Here is a 17871-nt window from a genome sequence, read left to right on the forward strand (position 1 = left end):
TTCACATCCTTGTTTTATTGGAAGGTTTTGGCTTTTTGCTCCCAATCTCAACAGTCTCTCTTTATATGCCTGCCTATCCTAAATCAAATTATTCTGTTGCCTATATTATACAGAATACATAATATGTGTGCCTTAAACAGAAGTACCGGTATGTGTTTAGGGAATGCCCATTGCAGTTTCACCCTCATTCTCCCTTAAACACCCACCCCCTTCATGTTTTCTATGCTTTAGTACTGTTCTGGATTGTTGCATATAATTCTCTTTTTTTTTTTTTTCTTGGACAATTTGTCCTACACAATACAGACACGATAACCATGACATAGTGTTTCTTGGTGTACTTTTTATTTTGGCTACTTGCTATTCGAATGCAAAATCAATCAGATTCAAATGTACTCACAGATATTCTTTTTTTATTCTGTTTGTTATTGTAAAATCTATTGTAATTACTTTAGATTCCTATTTTCTTAAAACTCAAATCTTAATAAACGTAGATTAATTGAGAACACTATCAGTTTTTTATTGCTGTTTCTGTAGCCATTGGGGAGATTTTCCCTCGCTTCCTTTTGTCATCAAAACTTGTACACAATCACTCTAGTGGGTGCAGTGACAGAAATAACAGTTTCACTTCATTTCACTCTTTGAAAAAAATATGGGAATAAGAGTGTGATATAATGGGATCATAATGGAATTACATTTTACATCACTGGTCACTATTATAGCACTTCTGCATTTGTCTTTGTGTTTAAATGGTGCTTACTGTTTTCTCCACTCGGGCATTTGAATGTTTTAAAGGAGTGTGCAAATTAACTATTTAATATTGACTTTCAGATATCGATATGAGTCAATTAGAAATCCATGATCCATCACTAGAAACACAAGGCCTGACTGCACAAGATTCAATGTTACGTAAAATTTTGGAAGGTAAATACGTTTTGAAGGTGTTAAATATAATTACAATGATAGATTGTGTGTCTTGTTCCCCACCTTTCATATGATGCTATTTTTGTGTCTATCATTGCACTCCATTCTGCTCACTATAGATGTTAGTCTAAAGAGGCGCACAAATAGGCTTAATATCGGGCAGCATCAGCCGGTTCATTAGAAACCCGCCGACATTCCGTTGAAGGGACATGACTGAATAAGGTCGAAGCGGCATGACTGAAAAAGGTCTGCCTATGTAATGAGCTTAATGATTTACCCATTATAGATTTGTTAACTTCACTATTTTTTAACTTCATTACTCATTAATTTCTGGTGATCAATTCACAGTACACTAACAATTTAGATTTTTAGATGCAATACATATTTTTGTGGAGCCTCATGCCTCCAAAAATATAATTTCACATGTAAATATAAGTGCATATTGAAGGCCTCTCTTCTAAATAATAACGAGACGCCCATCTGGAGCCATGTCCCTCAGCTTGAATACTGCTTTAGCACGGCCCCCTTAAGGGCTGCTTGGATTTACCTGTTCTGCATCGCCATGACCCTGTGAACATGCCAACCCACCTGACACTCTGGGTTCAGAATTTTTTTACAACACCTTTAAATGACACTTCTGTATAGACAGACTTTGAGCTAATGGGCAAATGCAGCTTGATTTTAAAGCAGAGTTCTAGGCTTTTTTTTGTTTATTAAAAGTCAGCAGCTACAAAAAGTTTAGCTGCTGACTTTTAATAAACAGACACTTACCTGCCCCACGGTCCAGTGATGCAGCCACCCGGAGCGTCGCTCCTCTCCCCCTCCTATCCGCCTTCATAGCCACTGTGGGCACCTGGCCGTGACAGCTGTGGGCTTCATGGCCAGGCAGACACTGTGCATGAGCTGGTCGCGCTGCGATCTCCCAGTGGACAGGCAATATTCTGGAAACTGTCACGTGTCCCAGAAAATTGCTGAGAGGGAGGGGCTCCCTAGGGGAAGAGGAGGAGTCGCCTAGGCAGCCTGTAGGCAGAAGCAGGAAGTGGGACAGGTAGTATTACTCAAAAGTACCCACTCCCCTACCAAAAAAATGACATGCCAAATGTGGCATGTAAGGGGGCGAGGAGTGCTTAAAGCGGAAGTTCCACTTTTGCGTGGAACTCCGCTTTAAGTGCATTACAGTTGCGTTTTAGATCAGTTTTCGAAACAGAGATTATTCACAGTTCACTGACAGATGCAACTGACCTTCTTCTAAGCATCAACCTGCTTCAAGATGCATTTGTATTCCCACTGAATCGTATAGAGAGATTGCATTTGTAATGTGAACGAAGACCATTGACACAGGCCCTAAGTAAACAATTGATCTCAAGAGCACCTTGAACCACCCTCACAAGCACTTTACTCTGCAAAATACCTGTTAAACAGCTGCATTACATAATGTTTTCACTAATAAATATTTTCAAACATGATGCCCAAAATAATATTATACAAATACAATATAACAAGAGTAATACTTGATGAACTTGTGTCTTTTTTCAACCTGACTAACTATGTAACTATGTAATATGCCTGTACTATTTCCTGCAGCTAATAAATTATATTTGTTTTAATTAAATTGCTAGGAAGTAGCCTAGGCATTAATGATAAAGAATATGGAAATGACATGAAAAATCCTTACCAACAATGTATCAATGAAGATTATGACATAGTGGGTAGTGCCACTTCATCCTCAACTGCACTAACGTGTCGGCCGCCTATACCCATCCCAAGACCAGAGAACCCTCCAGAAACAGAACCTTTCATTTCACAGGGTGAGTTCTGCAGTTTTTAACAATCAAAGTTTACTGTTAAAATAGTAATTTTACACTAAGTTAAGATGTATAGAGATGTAGTGGTCAACTTGCTTGATATGGGAACGCTCAAGTACAGCCCCTGACATCATTAAACGGCCTGACATAATATTTTGTATGAATTTATTGCTACAGAAAGCTGTCAGAGACTGAACAAGAGATGGTCAGAGACTGCAAACAAAACATGCTAAAGGAGTTTTTTTGAAACTGGAGAAATTTTTCAGGAGACATACATTGGGTGGATACATATTACATCCAACTGCTAGAGATCACTACTTACTGTATTTTTTTACAGAACCTTTTACAAGTTTACACTTCCACATTTGTCCTCTATTCAGCCCTTTAAAAATGACTTGTGCTACATTTGGTATTTCTCTCAGTAAGATCAATTATTACAGATCAGGGAAAAAATAAAACATGAAAAGAGAAAAGGGATGGGACAGCACAGAAAAAAGTAAGATAGCGTGAAAGAAACTCAAATCGAGGGAGCTGCGGTGGCTCAATGCGATTGCCAGTGGACTGTTTAATGCATTTACAATAGGACAATAAGTGCAGAGTATATATATATATATATATATATATATATATATATATATATATCGATTTGTTATCAATGATAGGGATCAGTGAGCCCTCAGACTTATTGGGTATTACTGTGTCAAATTTGTGTTTTCGATATTTTATTACCATAATATACCTTTGTTTATAAATCATTAAATATTAAGTTTACCTATCCATTCATCTATTTGCACCCATATTCTCTATTTAAAGTCCCATTTTTCTCCTCCTTTATCCCTTTTCCCCCCATTTTTAACATTGACAGGGATGGAGGTATTTGACATTACGATGTCATGTCTTCATTCAAAGGGGTTGTAAGGGTAATTTTTTTTTAAAATAACAAACATACCATACTTGCCTAAACTGTGCAGTTCATTTTGCACAGAGTGGCCCCGATTCTGGTCTTCTGGGGTCCCTCGGCGGCTGTCTCGGCTCCTCCCCGCAAGAGCTAACCCATATTCTGGGAAGTGTATCACTCGGCCCCGCCCCAAGCTCACCACGTCATTCATCAGATTGACAGCAGCGGGAGCCAATGGCTATGCTGCTATCAATCTCCAATGAAGAGCTCCAATGAAGAGCCGAGAACAGTTCACGACGCTAGACTTTCGAGGGCTCAGGTAAGTAAATGGGGGGGGGGGGGGGGCTGGGGGTCTTGTAAGCATCTGATGTTTTTTCACCTTAATGCGACCCACAAAGCTTTACAGCCCCTTTAAAGTCCCAAATCTCAACTCCTCTCCTTTTTTGCAATAGTGCAGTCAGTGTAGTATATATAATACAGTGCAGAGCATATAGTGCAGCCAGTGTAGTATATATAATACAGTGCAGAGTAATAGTCCAGTCAGTGTAGTGTATATAATATAATATTCTTGTTCAAATAAACAGTTCTTATTCTGGTTTACTCCAAAACTGGTGTTGTCTAGTTATTGGGGTGACTATAGCCAGATTCGCTGATCTTGTGTTCCAGAGCTTTGGGAAGCAGCCTCTTGGCTGAGATACTCAGTTAGGGTATCTGGATTCCGTCATAAGAGTCACAAGCACTCTTAAGGGCCTTTGTCAACAAGCTTCGGGCTTGTGCCATTGCCATCAGGTTGACATCAGTTTGAGACGCTTCCGAGTTCAATAAGAAATCAGTTAACATTCTCTGATCTGCATTTGACCTGCTTCAAGGCAGTTTTGCATTATTATACTTGTCGCTTTTAGAAGACACCTAGGTACCTAGAAAACGAAATCTCTGTTTATATAGTTAAAAAATCTACAGCATAAATAAAAATGTATTTCTTTGTGGAAAATTAAACTTGACTACAAAAACTGACATTTACAAAAATATCTGTTAATCCAGTTTTGTATTTACCAAAAATGTATTAAATGCATTTTTACCCTGGAAGAGGGAGGGTCAGAACTCTGAGACAATTAGGAATCTAGTGATATGCACAGTGCCTCTGTTCTGAACAAACCAACAGGAAGACAGATTTACAACGTGCTTGTGTTTTTTCATTGTTCAATCACAGACTGGTATAAGTCATTGACCATGCTGTATTGCTTAACTTTAGTGCAGTTTGCAAGAAGATTACACATCCAAAAAGAAAACAGCAGCAGCATGCAGAAATTAGTAAACCAATATGACATCAGTTTATTACAATGAAGGGAGACCCGTAGGAGAAAATGGACGGAGGGGCTACATGACTAGGGGAAGAACAGGGTCAGGGAACGTTCAGCTAGGTCAGTGGTGGGGGCAGGGGTAGAGACCTTACCTGATTGGAGGCATAAGTTAGAATGTGCAGGGTCCAGAAGAGAGGGTCTTGCGTAGGGGCGTATTCTTCAACATTCCAAGGAGTTAGGAGAAGTGACAACTTTCGGTCCTCCCCCACCTGCAGGTAGATAGAAAAAATTAGTGACTTTGAGGCCTTGTTGGCGCAGGTCAGGGCCGCAGTGGTCGATCAGGCCACTCAGTGGCTGCAGCAGCAGCTATCTGAAGTGCTTAGGGGGTCGGGAGCGTATCCCTCACCTGCCCCTTCTCCCCTGGGCCAAAAACGGGCTAGGAAGGTTCGCCCTCTTGAGCGCCTTAGTCCATCCCCTGTCCCTCGGGTCCAGTGTCCACTAAGGACTTACTGGGCTGCCTGCCCTCAGTGCCGGCAGGGGGCCCTGGGAGGAATCCTTGTCATCGGCAGGACCCGAGGGGGGAGGAGGCATCCTGCTCTTACTCCCCCTCCTCCCCTCTCATCGGTTGCCGAAGCATTCGGCTGCCCCCCCCGCTGAGGTGCAGAGGGGGGGCGGCTCGGCTCGGCGTGGAAGACACTGTGGGACACGCGGGGGGGCATCATGGCCCCTTGGCTGCTTCCAGCGGGAGTGCTGCCCTAAATTTGCGGGAACGCACTGGAGGGTTCCGCGGTCTTCCCCCTAGTGATGTCCGGTTCATGAACGAATCGCTCTTTTGAATCGGTTCTTTTCAGTGAACTGATTGAACGGATTCATCTGAGTGAACTGAACCGTTTGGAATGGTTCTCTGTTCACTCAATACATAGCAGGCGAGAGCAGGCCTGGTAATATAGGCTGACCAGACATCCCTGGTTTCCAGGGACAGTCCCCAGATTGAGGACACTGTCCCCGGACCAAGTCTGTCCCCGGTTTTGTCCCCGGAATGGATTTGAACAGGAGCTGAGGCAATTTCAAAGACAGTCAGTGCAGAATTAAAACAAAAAAAAATGCTGAATTACACGTCCCCACTCTTCCGCTCCCACTAGCTTAGGGGGGTCTATTTTGTTTATTATCTGTGCCCCTTTCTGATGATCATATGCTGGTCAGAACAGAGGGAATATTTCTTCAGTTTCGGGTGCATGCCCATTCAGCTCCATTCGCATGTTCTTCTGCCTTGGCTCAAGTCCCGGCCAGCCACCTGCCTGTCTTCTTGCCTTCCCTGGCTGAGTGATCTTCCTCCGCTCCCCACCCAGTAGTAGCCGGGGCCCGGAGAGTAAGACTTGACAGGCTGTGGGCAGGCGGTGGCAACGAGCAGAGAGTTGCTGATTGTTGCCATTACTAGTAAAAAAAAAATATGTCCCCAGATTTCATTTTAAAAATCTGGTCACCTTATGGTAATATGATCCTAGAGTGAGAGAGCTCGGCCCCTCCCTGCAACCAATCGGCGTGCTCAAGGCACAGTGACACTCAGGAACTGGATACAAGTCAAGAGTACACAGTACACCGAGTTAAAGAAACACTAAAGGCAAACTTTAAATTTTTTTTAAATAACAAACATGTTAAGCCCCATGCACACGAGACGCAGATGCAAACTCATCTAAACACACGTTTTCAAATGCAAAAACCGGCGTTTGAAACGCCCGTTTTTACTGCATTTGCGTTTATAAGCGTTTAGTTAAGAAACATCATAAGACCCTCCCTAAGCTCAAAAAACAGTATTATTTAACCATTTCAGCCATTTTGTGAGACCAGAGTGAGTAGCAGCTGAGAGAGCAACAGTGTACTTGTATTTAGCGTGTCACTTGCCACATCACCTGCCACAAGCTGCGGATTGTCCACTTGCCACATCACCTGCCACAAGTTGTGAATTGTCCACTTGCCACGTCATCTGCCACGTCACCTGGCCACGCCACCTGCCACAAGTTGTGGATTGTCCACTGGCCACGTCACCTGCCATGTCACCTGGCCACGTCACCTGCCACAAGTTTTGGATTGTCCACGTCACCTGCCACAAGTTGTGGATTGTCCACTGGCCACGTCACCTGCCAAGTCAACTGGCCACGTCACCTGCCACAATTTGTGGATTTTCCACATGCCACATCACCTGACCACAACACCTGCCACAAGTTGTGGATTGTCCACTTGCCACGTCACCTGCCACAAGTTGTGGATTATCCACTTGCCAAATCACCTGGCCACGTCACCTGCCACACGTTGTGGATTGTCCACTTGCCACGTCACCTGCCACAAGTTGCGGATTTTCCACTTGCCACATCACCTGGCCACGTCACCTGCCACATCACCTGTTCACATCACCTGGCATGTCACCTGCCACAAGTTGTGGATTGTTCACTTGCCACATCACCTGCCACAAGTTGTGGATTGTCCACTTGCCACGTCACCTGCCACAAGTTGCAGATTGTCTACTTGCCACGTCACATGGCCATTTCACCTGGCCACGTCACCTGCCACAAGTTGTGGATTGTTCACTTGCCACATCACCTGCCATGTCACTTGCCACGTCACCTGCCACAAGTTGTGGATTGTCCACTTGCCATGTCACCAGGCCACGTCACCTGGCCACATCACCTGCCACGTCACCTGGCCACAAGTTGTGGATTGTCCACTTGCCACATCACCTGGCCATGTCACCTGGCCATGTCACCTGTCACAAGTTGTGGATTGTCCACTGGCCATGTCACCTGCTACGGTCATACAATTCTTGGGTATTGTCATTGACACGCGTCTCCTGGAATGTTGCCTGCCGATTGACAAACTGGAAGATCTGCGTTGAAGGGTGGCTGAGGCCAAGGCGATGAAGAAGGTTAGGCTTAAACAATTGCAGTCTTTATTGGGTAAGCTTAATTTTGTCTGACGCATCACTCTGCGCCGCCACTTCAAGGGTGCTACTGCCGCATCACTTCATCAGGCTTTTGCGTGAGACATGTTTTCTGGGGGGGTGGTAAGGGCTGACGCTCAGCCCGAGGGGAGGCAACTTGGCATTCCACGGAGTGAAGCTGTTCTTAAATGGTTGGGGGCATGATGTGGGGCCAGGTTCTTCCCAAATTTCACTACTATTGTAAAGTTGACAGGTCCCCAGATGTTTAAGTGCTGCAGGCCGGGGGCAGTGATTTGGGGGTTTCGGCCGCGAGGGATCAGGAGAGTGATGTCAAATTTGACATTTTGCGCTTGATGCAAGATTTTCCTGGATGCATAATTGTATGTAGTATGGAAAAAATACTGCACTGTCTCAGTGTGTGTGTGTGATAGTGTGGTGTAACTGCTGCTGCAACCAATCATGTGAAATACACACAAAATAGACAATAGAAAAGAAAAATATAGCTGCGCTGCAATGCAATGTGAATCATATACAACATATGAAAAAAATAATTAATATGGGCCAAGCCTCAAATAAATAAATAAAGGATTGGTGAAAAGTCCTGTGAGTGAAGGAGTCCCCTTCACAAATTTGTGCTACTGTAGTTGATGTAATAACACAGACAGTAAGAGCTGTTCCAGATAACACAGTAGAGAAACAGTCCATCAATATGTTATTCAATAGTGACTTCAAACGATGAGACACCCAAGGAAAAGTGATGAGATGTTAAAGCGAAGATTCCTCCACCTCTAGAATCGGATCTCCTTACCGACTTCACAGATCTCGTCAGGAGATCATAACAGTCTGTGGTTAGTTACCCCCGCCCGGGGGTCTCTCCCTGCTGGACAACCAACATCTGTCTCCTCAGCATCTAGCGATACTCTCGTATGGATAATCCCCATAAAAACACTACCATAGTGAAGTAATGTTATATACTATTTAATGAAAGTAAAAATTGCACTTACAATAAATGGTAGTTTAAAAGCGGGTTAAAATATCTAAGCCGGCCGGCTTACAACTATCTGCCCATCCTTCCGGGATAGTAGCGTTAATCAGTTGGTGATGTCAGCACGGCGCTCCTCCCTACGCCGTTTCGTCAAAAGATGGCGTCTTCCAGGGGCACTAGCTGCATGCTGAATCACCGCTATTTAATCTACACAATGTGGGGAATGCCCAGCTCGGCGATCCGTGAATCCCCACAACAAATCCGCCATTTTAATGCTAAGCTGCAGCATAATTGTATGGTCAGATATCGTGGCTAGAACGGTTTGGCTTTTTGCTCGCTCTGTCGGCCGCTTGAACAAGGCAAGAATTAAGTTGAACAGGGAGGTTGGCAGGTTTGTGGCCCGGATTGGGGGGCATAGTGGTTTGGCACCGGTAGCTAGAGGATCAGTCTCTCCACTATTGGCAAGATGATGGTGTTCACCTGAATGCTGTGGGCATAGACATGTGGTCTTTGGGCCTTCAGGAGGGGGTGGTGAGGATGCTACAGGTGTGGAGGGATTCACTTGAATGAAGTTTTTAATCAAGCTCATGTGGCGGATAAAGAGGTCTTTGGGGGGTCAGTGAGGAATTACATGGTTACAGGATTAGTGGGGCCCATCTAAGGTATGGTGCTTCCACTTGGTTAGCGGTGGTTCTCCCAGGAGCGAGGTCCCCTGGGAGGGGAATTTGGAAGTATATGTGATGTCGGAGCGTCTTTGAGCCGGTTGGGGCACGGCTGAGATCATAGACCATTCCAGTTATAAATTTTGCCTTGAAGACACCCAAAAACCTCTTGTTGTTGGGCATTACTTTGCTGAAATTTGCACTTACGGGGATGTTTTACGTGATGTTATTTTATTCTTTGGTTAATATAATTTGGCTGCTGTGGCCATATAAAACCCATGTCACGCAGTTTGTGTCTTTAATTTAATGGTAAGGACCAAGGTTTTTTCGAATCCTTTATTTAAGCACACTTGCATCTAAAATTAAAGCGGTTGTAAACCCGCATCAAAATTTTTATTTTTTTTCTCCTGCAAGGCAAAAGTCATAATGAGCTAATATGCACCGCATATTAGCTCATTATGAAATACTTACCTCGGAACGAGGTGTGTAAAACTTACCTGGTTCACGCCGAGCGAGAAATCATCTTGCTCCGGCGTGTGTTACGGGTATCGCCGCTCCAGCTCTGTGATTGGCTGGAGCGGCGATGACGTCACTCCCGCGCGTGCGCGCGGGAGATTTAAATTCGGCAAGGTCCGGCGGCTGCCGGTCCTTTAGCCGAGGATCCCCCCTGCGCATGCGCCGCTGCAGTCAGCGGCGCATTGCGAGGGGAATATCTCCTAAACCGTGCAAGTTTAGGAGATATTCTTTATACCTACAGGTAAGCCTTATTATAGGCTTACCTGTAGGGAAAAGTCATAAAGTGGGGTTTACAACCACTTTAACAGAATCCAGCCTCCAGCGTGTAGTTGGTATAGCAATAATCACAGAACTGACCAATCCAGGAGCCTGACAGGTTTGACAACAAGGACAGTGTCCTGAAAACGCTTACAGGCTGCCCACTCATATGAGTTTGCTCCTTACACAGACTAAGAGTTGCACAAGACACGACCACAAATGCTGCTAGCTCTGATCCATTTTGGCGGGTCCGAATTCACTGCTTAGAGGCTCCTTGTTCGGCCAGTCTGGATGTTCTCTGCTTATTGTTGTAGCGACTACCCACTGCACTTGAGGCTGGATGCTGTACATTTTAGATGTAAGAGTGCTTCACTGTAATAAAGTGATATGATATTAATTTACTAATTCCTGCGCTGTGCTGCTGTGTTTCTTTTTCATGTGCCTGGAGTGGATCCTCCCCAGATCTGGATTTCAAGAGCCACAGGAACAATTTTCATGTTACACCTCCATATGAGCATTTATCTTGCCATTCTATATGTTCAGAGCGCTGAGTATCTCATGTATTGACATTGTACATTGGTTTGTGAAGATTACACACCCAACTGCTATGTATAGCTATATACATCAAGTAGAACTACTATACAAGTTATAGTATATAGAATTGCTATTAAAATTACTTTTGGAAAGCAAAAAAGAAAAGACAGCTCCCTCTATATACTTGTCAGATACAGAAAACTGAACACTCATAAGTGTTACTGAAAACTTGCAATAAAACACACTTCCTCATTTGGAGTATCTACTGGAAATAATTATCTACATTCTTTGCATAAAAAAGAGAAGCAGAGGAAGCTGTGTTTGTATTTCCATTATTTATTTAAGAAATCTTAGTTTTGGGAAAACGAGGGTCGAGAAGGTGGGGGGTGAAGTGGGGGGGGGGGGGGGGGGACAAAGGGAGGCAGAACCTGAGGATTTAATGGTTTAGTTCTAGCACAGAAATCACTACCATGCTGAAATTTTGGCCCAGATTCACAGAGTGTGGGCGCACATTACGCCGCTGTAGCGCAAACGCCGTACGCCGCGCTGAGAGGCAAGCATTGCATTCAGCAAGCTATTGCTCCCAACGCTGCGTCAGCGTGGCGTAGGTTTGGAAGGCGTACGGCGACGTAGGTGGAAGTGGGCGTGACCCATGCAAATGAGGCGTGACCCCATGCAAATGATGTGCCGAGCGCCAGACAGATACGTATCACGAACTGCGCTTGCGCCGTAATGTGGATGCATCCCCCTGCGCCTGCTCACAACCACGTCTGAACAACTGCCTTAACTATGCCGGATCACTGCGTATGGCGTGAACGTAACCTACGCCCAGCCAGACACACGTCCAACGTAAAATACGGCGGCTGGTGTTCCCTGGTGCAGACCTTTGCATGTCTGCTGCTGGGTTGCACCTCCTTCATGGGGAATAACTTTACGCCAGACGTACAACTTACGCGCACCTCGCGTAGCCTGCGTCGGGCGCACACAGGTTGGTGAATCGCCGTATTTCCCTCATTTGCATGTTTGAATGGCTAATCAATAGGAGCGGCATCATGCACCCAGCCTAAATGTGCGCCCACCCTACGCCGGCGTAAGCAAGCTACGTCGGTGGGGTGTAGCCTGGTTTTAGGCGCATATCTGTTTGTGGGTCCGGTGCACAGATACGACGGCGCACATTTGCACTTACGTCGGCGTAACTTGTTATACGTCGGCGTAAGTGCTTTGTGAATGTGGGCCTTTTGCTTTATTAAAATGTAAATGCCTCAAATAATACTTACCTACTCTGGCCAAGTCACATGCTGATCCCAGGCCTTCTATTGCTCTGTGGTAGGATCTAGTTTCTAGTGGCCATATGCCTTCCTGATGACAGGGGTGTTGGAGAGGCTCATCACAGGTCTTGAAGCTGACTTTTTAGTTTACTGTAATCATTGATGACAAAATCTCATTAGTTGCTGCATTTGCACTGTTATATTAACCACTTAACGACCGCCGCATGTACATATACGTCGGCAGAATGGAACGGACAGGCACATCAACGTACCTGTACGTGCCTGCCTAGACGTGGGTCGGGGGACGGACAGGCACATCAACGTACCTGTATGTGCCTGCCTAGACGTGGGTCGGGGGACCCCCCACCTGGTACTTGCAGCAGTTCCCGTGGCTGTAGGAGCGATCCGGGATGAGGGGACGGTTGTTCGTTTCTGGCCACCCCCTCGCGATCGCTCCCAGCCAATCCCCTTCCGCCGATGGGCTTCCTCTGCCTGTGTAATGTAAACACAGGCAGGAGGAAGTGATGTCATCTCTTCTCCTGTCGGTATTTTCGTCTGGCGAGAGGAGAGAAGACATCACAAGTAAGTTGCACCAACAGACCACTGACACCAGTGACACATAGGCACACTTAACCCCTCAGTCACCCCCCGATCACCCCCCCAGCCCCCTGTCACAGTGTCACTGATTGCAGTGATCATTGCATTTAGTGTCAGTTGTGACAGTTAAAAGTTGCAGGGTAGTTAGTCTTAGGCCCCTTTAGGTTCAGGGTAGCCCCCTACCCCCCCCACCAATAAAGGTTTAACCCCTTGATCACCCCCCTAGTTAACCCTTTCACCCCCTATTGCCAGCGTCACTAAGCGATCGTTTTTCTGATCGCTGTATTATTGTCACTGGTGCCGCTAGGTAGCTAGTTATTTTTAGAGGTTCGCCGCCAGGTTTTTATAGCGCTAGGTACCCCCATACATTTTATAAATAAAGGTTTTAACCCCCGATTGCCCCAAGAGTTAACCCTTTCACCAGTGATCACCGTATAAGTGTCACTGGTGACGCAGGTTAGCCAGTTAGTTATTTAGGTTCGCCGCCAGGTTTTTAGAAAGCGCCAGGTACCTCCATATATTACCTAACAAAGGTTTTAACTCCCTGATTGCCCCCTAGTTAACCCTTTCACCAGTGATCACAGTATAAGTGTTACAGTTGATGCTGGTTAGTTAGTTTGCGGTTTATAGCATTAGGGCACCCGCCGTATATAACCCAATAACCCCCTGATCGCCCGGCGGGTGATATCAATTAAATTTTAGCGTCAGTCAGGGTCTGCGTCGCCCCAGGCAGCGTTAGGTTAGTGCCAGTAGCGCTTACATCCACGCGCAAAGCATACACCCCCCTTAGTGGTATAGTATCTGAACGGATCGATACCTGATCTGATCAGATCTATACTAGCGTACCCAGCAATTTAGGGTACCCAAAAATGCATTGTCAGCCAAATCAGCCCAGATACCCGCTAGCACCTGCGTTTTGCCCCTCCGCCCAGCCCAGTCTAACCCACCCAAGTGCAGTATCGATCGATCACTGTCACTTACAAAACACAACACACATAACTGCAGTGGTCACAGAGACAGTCCTGATCCCTGCAATCGCTAACAGCATGGGAGAATTAAGGGCGGAGGAGCGATTTTGCTCCTAATGCCGCGTACATACGGTTGACATTCCTACGGAGGCTTTCCCATGGAAAAGTCTGACCGTGTGTATGTGCCATAACTTTTTATGCCGTGTACATACGGTCAAAATTCCAATGGAGGCTTGCCCGTGGAAAAGTCCGATCGGTCTGGAGTCATATGTAAACAGCAAGTGTACCATGCATGTGAGGTATCACCGCGAAGGGCAGATCGAGGGCAGTCATTTTAGCAGTAGACATCCTCTGTAAATCTAATGTGGTAACCTGTAAAGGCTTTTAAAGGCTTTTAAAAATGTATGTGGTTTGTCGCCACTGCGCATTTGTGCGCAATTTTAAAGTATGTCAATTTTGGTATCCATGTACTCGGCCTAAGATCATCTTTTTTATTTCATCAATAATTTGGGCAATATAGTGTGTTTTAGTGCTTTAAAATAAAAAAAAGTGTATTTCCCCCCCCAAAAATGCGTTTGAAAAATCGCTGCGCAAATACTGTGTGGAAAAAAAATGCAACACCCACCATTTTATTCTGTAGGGCCTTTGCTTTAAAAAAATATATAATGTTTGGGGATTCAACTTTCTTGTAAACAAACAGTGTCAGAAAGGGCTTTGTCTTCAAGTGGTTAGAAGAGTGGGTGATGTATGACATAAGCTTCTGAATGGTGTGCATAAAATGCCAGGACAATTCAAAACCCCCCCCAAATGACCCCATTTTGAAAAGTAGACACCCCAAGCTGTTTGCTGAGAGGCATCTCGAGTCCATGGAATATTTTATATTTTGACACAAGTTGCTGGGAAAAAAATATATATATTTTTTTTTGCGCAATGTTGTCACTAAATGATATATTGCTCAAACATGCCATGGGCATATGTGGAATTACACCCCAAAATTACACCCCAAAATACATTCTGCTGCTTCTCTTGAGTACAGGGATACCACATGTGTGAGACTTTTTGGGAGCCTAGCCACGTACGGGACCCCAAAAACCAATCGCCGCCTTCAGGCTTTCTAAGTTAAATTTTTGATTTCACTCCTCTTTACCTATCACAGTTTCGGAGGCCATGGAATGCCCAGATGGCCCAACCCCCCCCCCCCCCAAATGACCCCATATTGGAAAGTAGACACCCCAAGCTATTTGCTGAGAAGTGAGTATTGGTGAGTGTTTTGCCGATCTCGCTTTTTGTCACAAAGTTTTGAAAATAAAAAAAATAAAAAATATTTTCTTTCTTCATTTTTAAAAACAAATGAGAGCTGTAAAATACTCACTATGCCTCTCAGCAAATAGCTTGGGGTGTCTACTTTTCAAAATGGGCTCATTTGGGGGGTTTTATGCTATTTTGGCATTTTATGGCCTTCGAAACCGTCATAAGTAGTGAGGAGTGAAATTAAAAATGTATGCCCTTAGAAATCTTGAAGGCAGTGCTTGGTTTTTGGGGTCCCGTATGCGGCTAGGCTCCCAAAAAGTCCCACACATGTGGTATCCCCGTACTCAGGAGAAACAGCAAAATGTATTTTGGGGTGCAATTCCATATATATATATATATATATATATATATATATATATATATATATATATATATATATATATATATATATTTTGTCATTATTCAATCACTTATTTATATTTAATGGACTCAACATGCCTCTCAGCAGTTTCCTTGGGGTGTCTACTTTCCAAAATGGGGTCATTTGGGGGGTTTTGTACTGCCCTGCCATTTTAGCACCTCAAGAAATTAGATAGGCAGTCATAAATTTAAAGCTGTATACATTCCAGAAAATGTACCCTAGTTTGTAGACGCTATAACTTTTGCGAAACAAATAAATATACGCTTATTGCGATTTTTTTTTTTTACTAAAGACGTGGTTGAATACATTTTGGCCTAAATGTTTGACTAAAATTTAGTTTATTCAATTTTTCTTATAACAAAAAGTAGAAAATATATTTTTTTTTCAAAATTTTCGTTTTTTTCCCATTTATATCGCACAAAATAAAAATCGCAGAGGCAATCAAATACCATCAAAAGAAAGCTCTATTTGTGGGAAGAAAAGGACGCAAATTTTGTTTCGGTACAACATTGCATGACCGCGCAATTACCAGTTAAAGCAGTGCAGTGCCAAATTGTAAAAACACCTTGGGTCCTTTAGCTGCATATTGGTCCGGGTCTTAAGTGGTTAAAGCTAAATTCTAGGCAAATATAAAAGACACAGAATAAAGCAGCTCTGTGATAATAATTACATACATATTAAATTGAAATCTATGGTCAAGAGTATAAATTTTCATTTTATATCAGCATTTTATTAACAAAAATAAATAGTTGTATTTAACAATCCAATATAAGCTTACTTGAAAAAGCTACTTTCCTAGTGTGAGTTGTGCCTGTCTGCTGGTCACCCCTTTCCAAAACTTCCTGGATTCCCTGCATGCTTTGAAGCTTCTCCTTTGCTGTTTACTTACAATTTCTAAGGACTACATGTCCCATGGTACCTTGTTGCCTGCAAGTAGCGATTCCTTTATTGACTCCACCTCCTGAAACTCTTTCTCTCTGTACCTTTGTAGTTTAGAGGACAGGTTCTGTGAATTCTGTGACACAGCAGTACCTACTGACAGGGGATAGTGAATACTTGTCACAGAATTCAAGGAAGTTTGTGGAGATCGTCACAAAGTAAGTTTACAAATTTCAAGATCACTCAGTAATAGGAGTAGACTAGAATAAATAAATAAATTGCAATGTGTAACTTAATATATGATTTTACATTTTGATCATAGATATACTTTATTTTTATTTTTTTAAATTAAAGTGGAGTAATTGTTTGCAGTTGACCTGAGATTAGCCCCTTACAGTCTCCTATACAGCAGGGCTGGAATGTGAGAAGAACAAGCATAAGGACCAAATCAGTTCCTGTGCTAACAAAAAGCATGCCAATAGAAAGCAAGGGCAAAGAGTTACAGCGACATCATGAGCTCTTATTGCAGCAAAAGATTGTTTTTTTATTTTGTCTTTTAATGGGCTATCTGTTTTTATTTTTGCCTGGAGTTCTGCTTTAAATAGGCCCTGAAAGGACTTGATCGACTAAAGTGTGCTACATAGTGCACATGTTTAACCACTTACTGACCACCCCATAGCAGATTTACTGCTACAGGGTGGCCCTACTGTGCAGGATCACATATATAGGCATGATTCTGTAATTCCATCTACAGGGGGCATGCGTGCACCACCTGCGGGCCACTTCTGTGATTATTTACAGCAGAAGTCAATCTGCGGGGGCCTGGCACTCGATGTCTGCCGGCATCTGCCGATAGGCAGTGATTCCGAAAACAGATCTGCCAATGTTAACAAGGCAGATCTCAGTTCTGACAGGGGGGGAAGGGATGGATATTGTGTCCCTGCAAGGCAGGGAATAAAACCCATCACTTCCCCTAGTAAAGCAGCACATACAGTACACAAAAAAATGGCTAGGCACACAGTTAACCCTTTAATCGCCCTAGATGTTTAACCCCTTCTAAGCCAGTGTCATTAGTACAGTGATAGTAACTGGTTCCTGCAAAGTTTTAAAAAGTGTCAGTTAGTGTCTAATTGTCCGCTGCAGTATTGCAGTCCCACTTTAAGTCGCTGATCACTGCCCTTACTAGTATAAAAAAAAATGAATTCCAGTATATATCCTATAACTTTTGCAAAACCACTCAATATACCGTTATTTAGGGGGGAAAAATGTAAGCCAAACTCCAGCTCACACTGCAGTTACAGGAACAGTTTTTTTTTATTTTTTATTTCCAGGATAAAGGTTTTACATAATTAAATAAAAGCTGACCATGTAAGCAGTGGTGTATTCAGGGTTTGTGTTGTCCTAAACTCGTGTACCCCTAATTTAAATATGATCTACCCCTTCCTGTCAAGACCACACCCCTTTCTGTTTAAGACCTGCCCTTTTCCAGTGGTGACACTAGTTCTGAGGGCCTTGGGGGGAGGGGGATTCCCTTAATCTGCAGAGATTTTCTCTCACTTCCTGTTTGGCTAGAGGGCAGGTAATGAAGGGAAATGAACTGATGCAAAAAAAAAAAAAACTGAGGCTATAACCCTTCCTTACATCATCCAAAATGGAAAAAAAGGTGTTGCCT

At 43.8% G+C, this 17871-nt stretch overlaps 1 protein-coding gene across 4 annotated transcripts in view; it reads left to right on the top strand.

Annotated features, from left to right (window-relative positions):
• PIK3AP1 (phosphoinositide-3-kinase adaptor protein 1) overlaps window positions 1-17871 on the top strand; it is a 242196-nt gene that overhangs the window by 163004 nt on the left and 61321 nt on the right. For all 4 annotated transcript variants that reach the window (XM_040362258.1, XM_040362256.1, XM_040362257.1 and 1 more), the window contains 2 exons: window positions 829-921; window positions 2541-2729. In XM_040362258.1, the coding sequence (XP_040218192.1) occupies window positions 829-921; window positions 2541-2729 (282 nt within the window). The remainder of the gene's footprint in view (window positions 1-828; window positions 922-2540; window positions 2730-17871) is intronic.

This window comes from Rana temporaria, chromosome 8 (assembly GCF_905171775.1).
Source record: "Rana temporaria chromosome 8, aRanTem1.1, whole genome shotgun sequence".
NCBI lineage: Eukaryota > Metazoa > Chordata > Amphibia > Anura > Ranidae > Rana > Rana temporaria.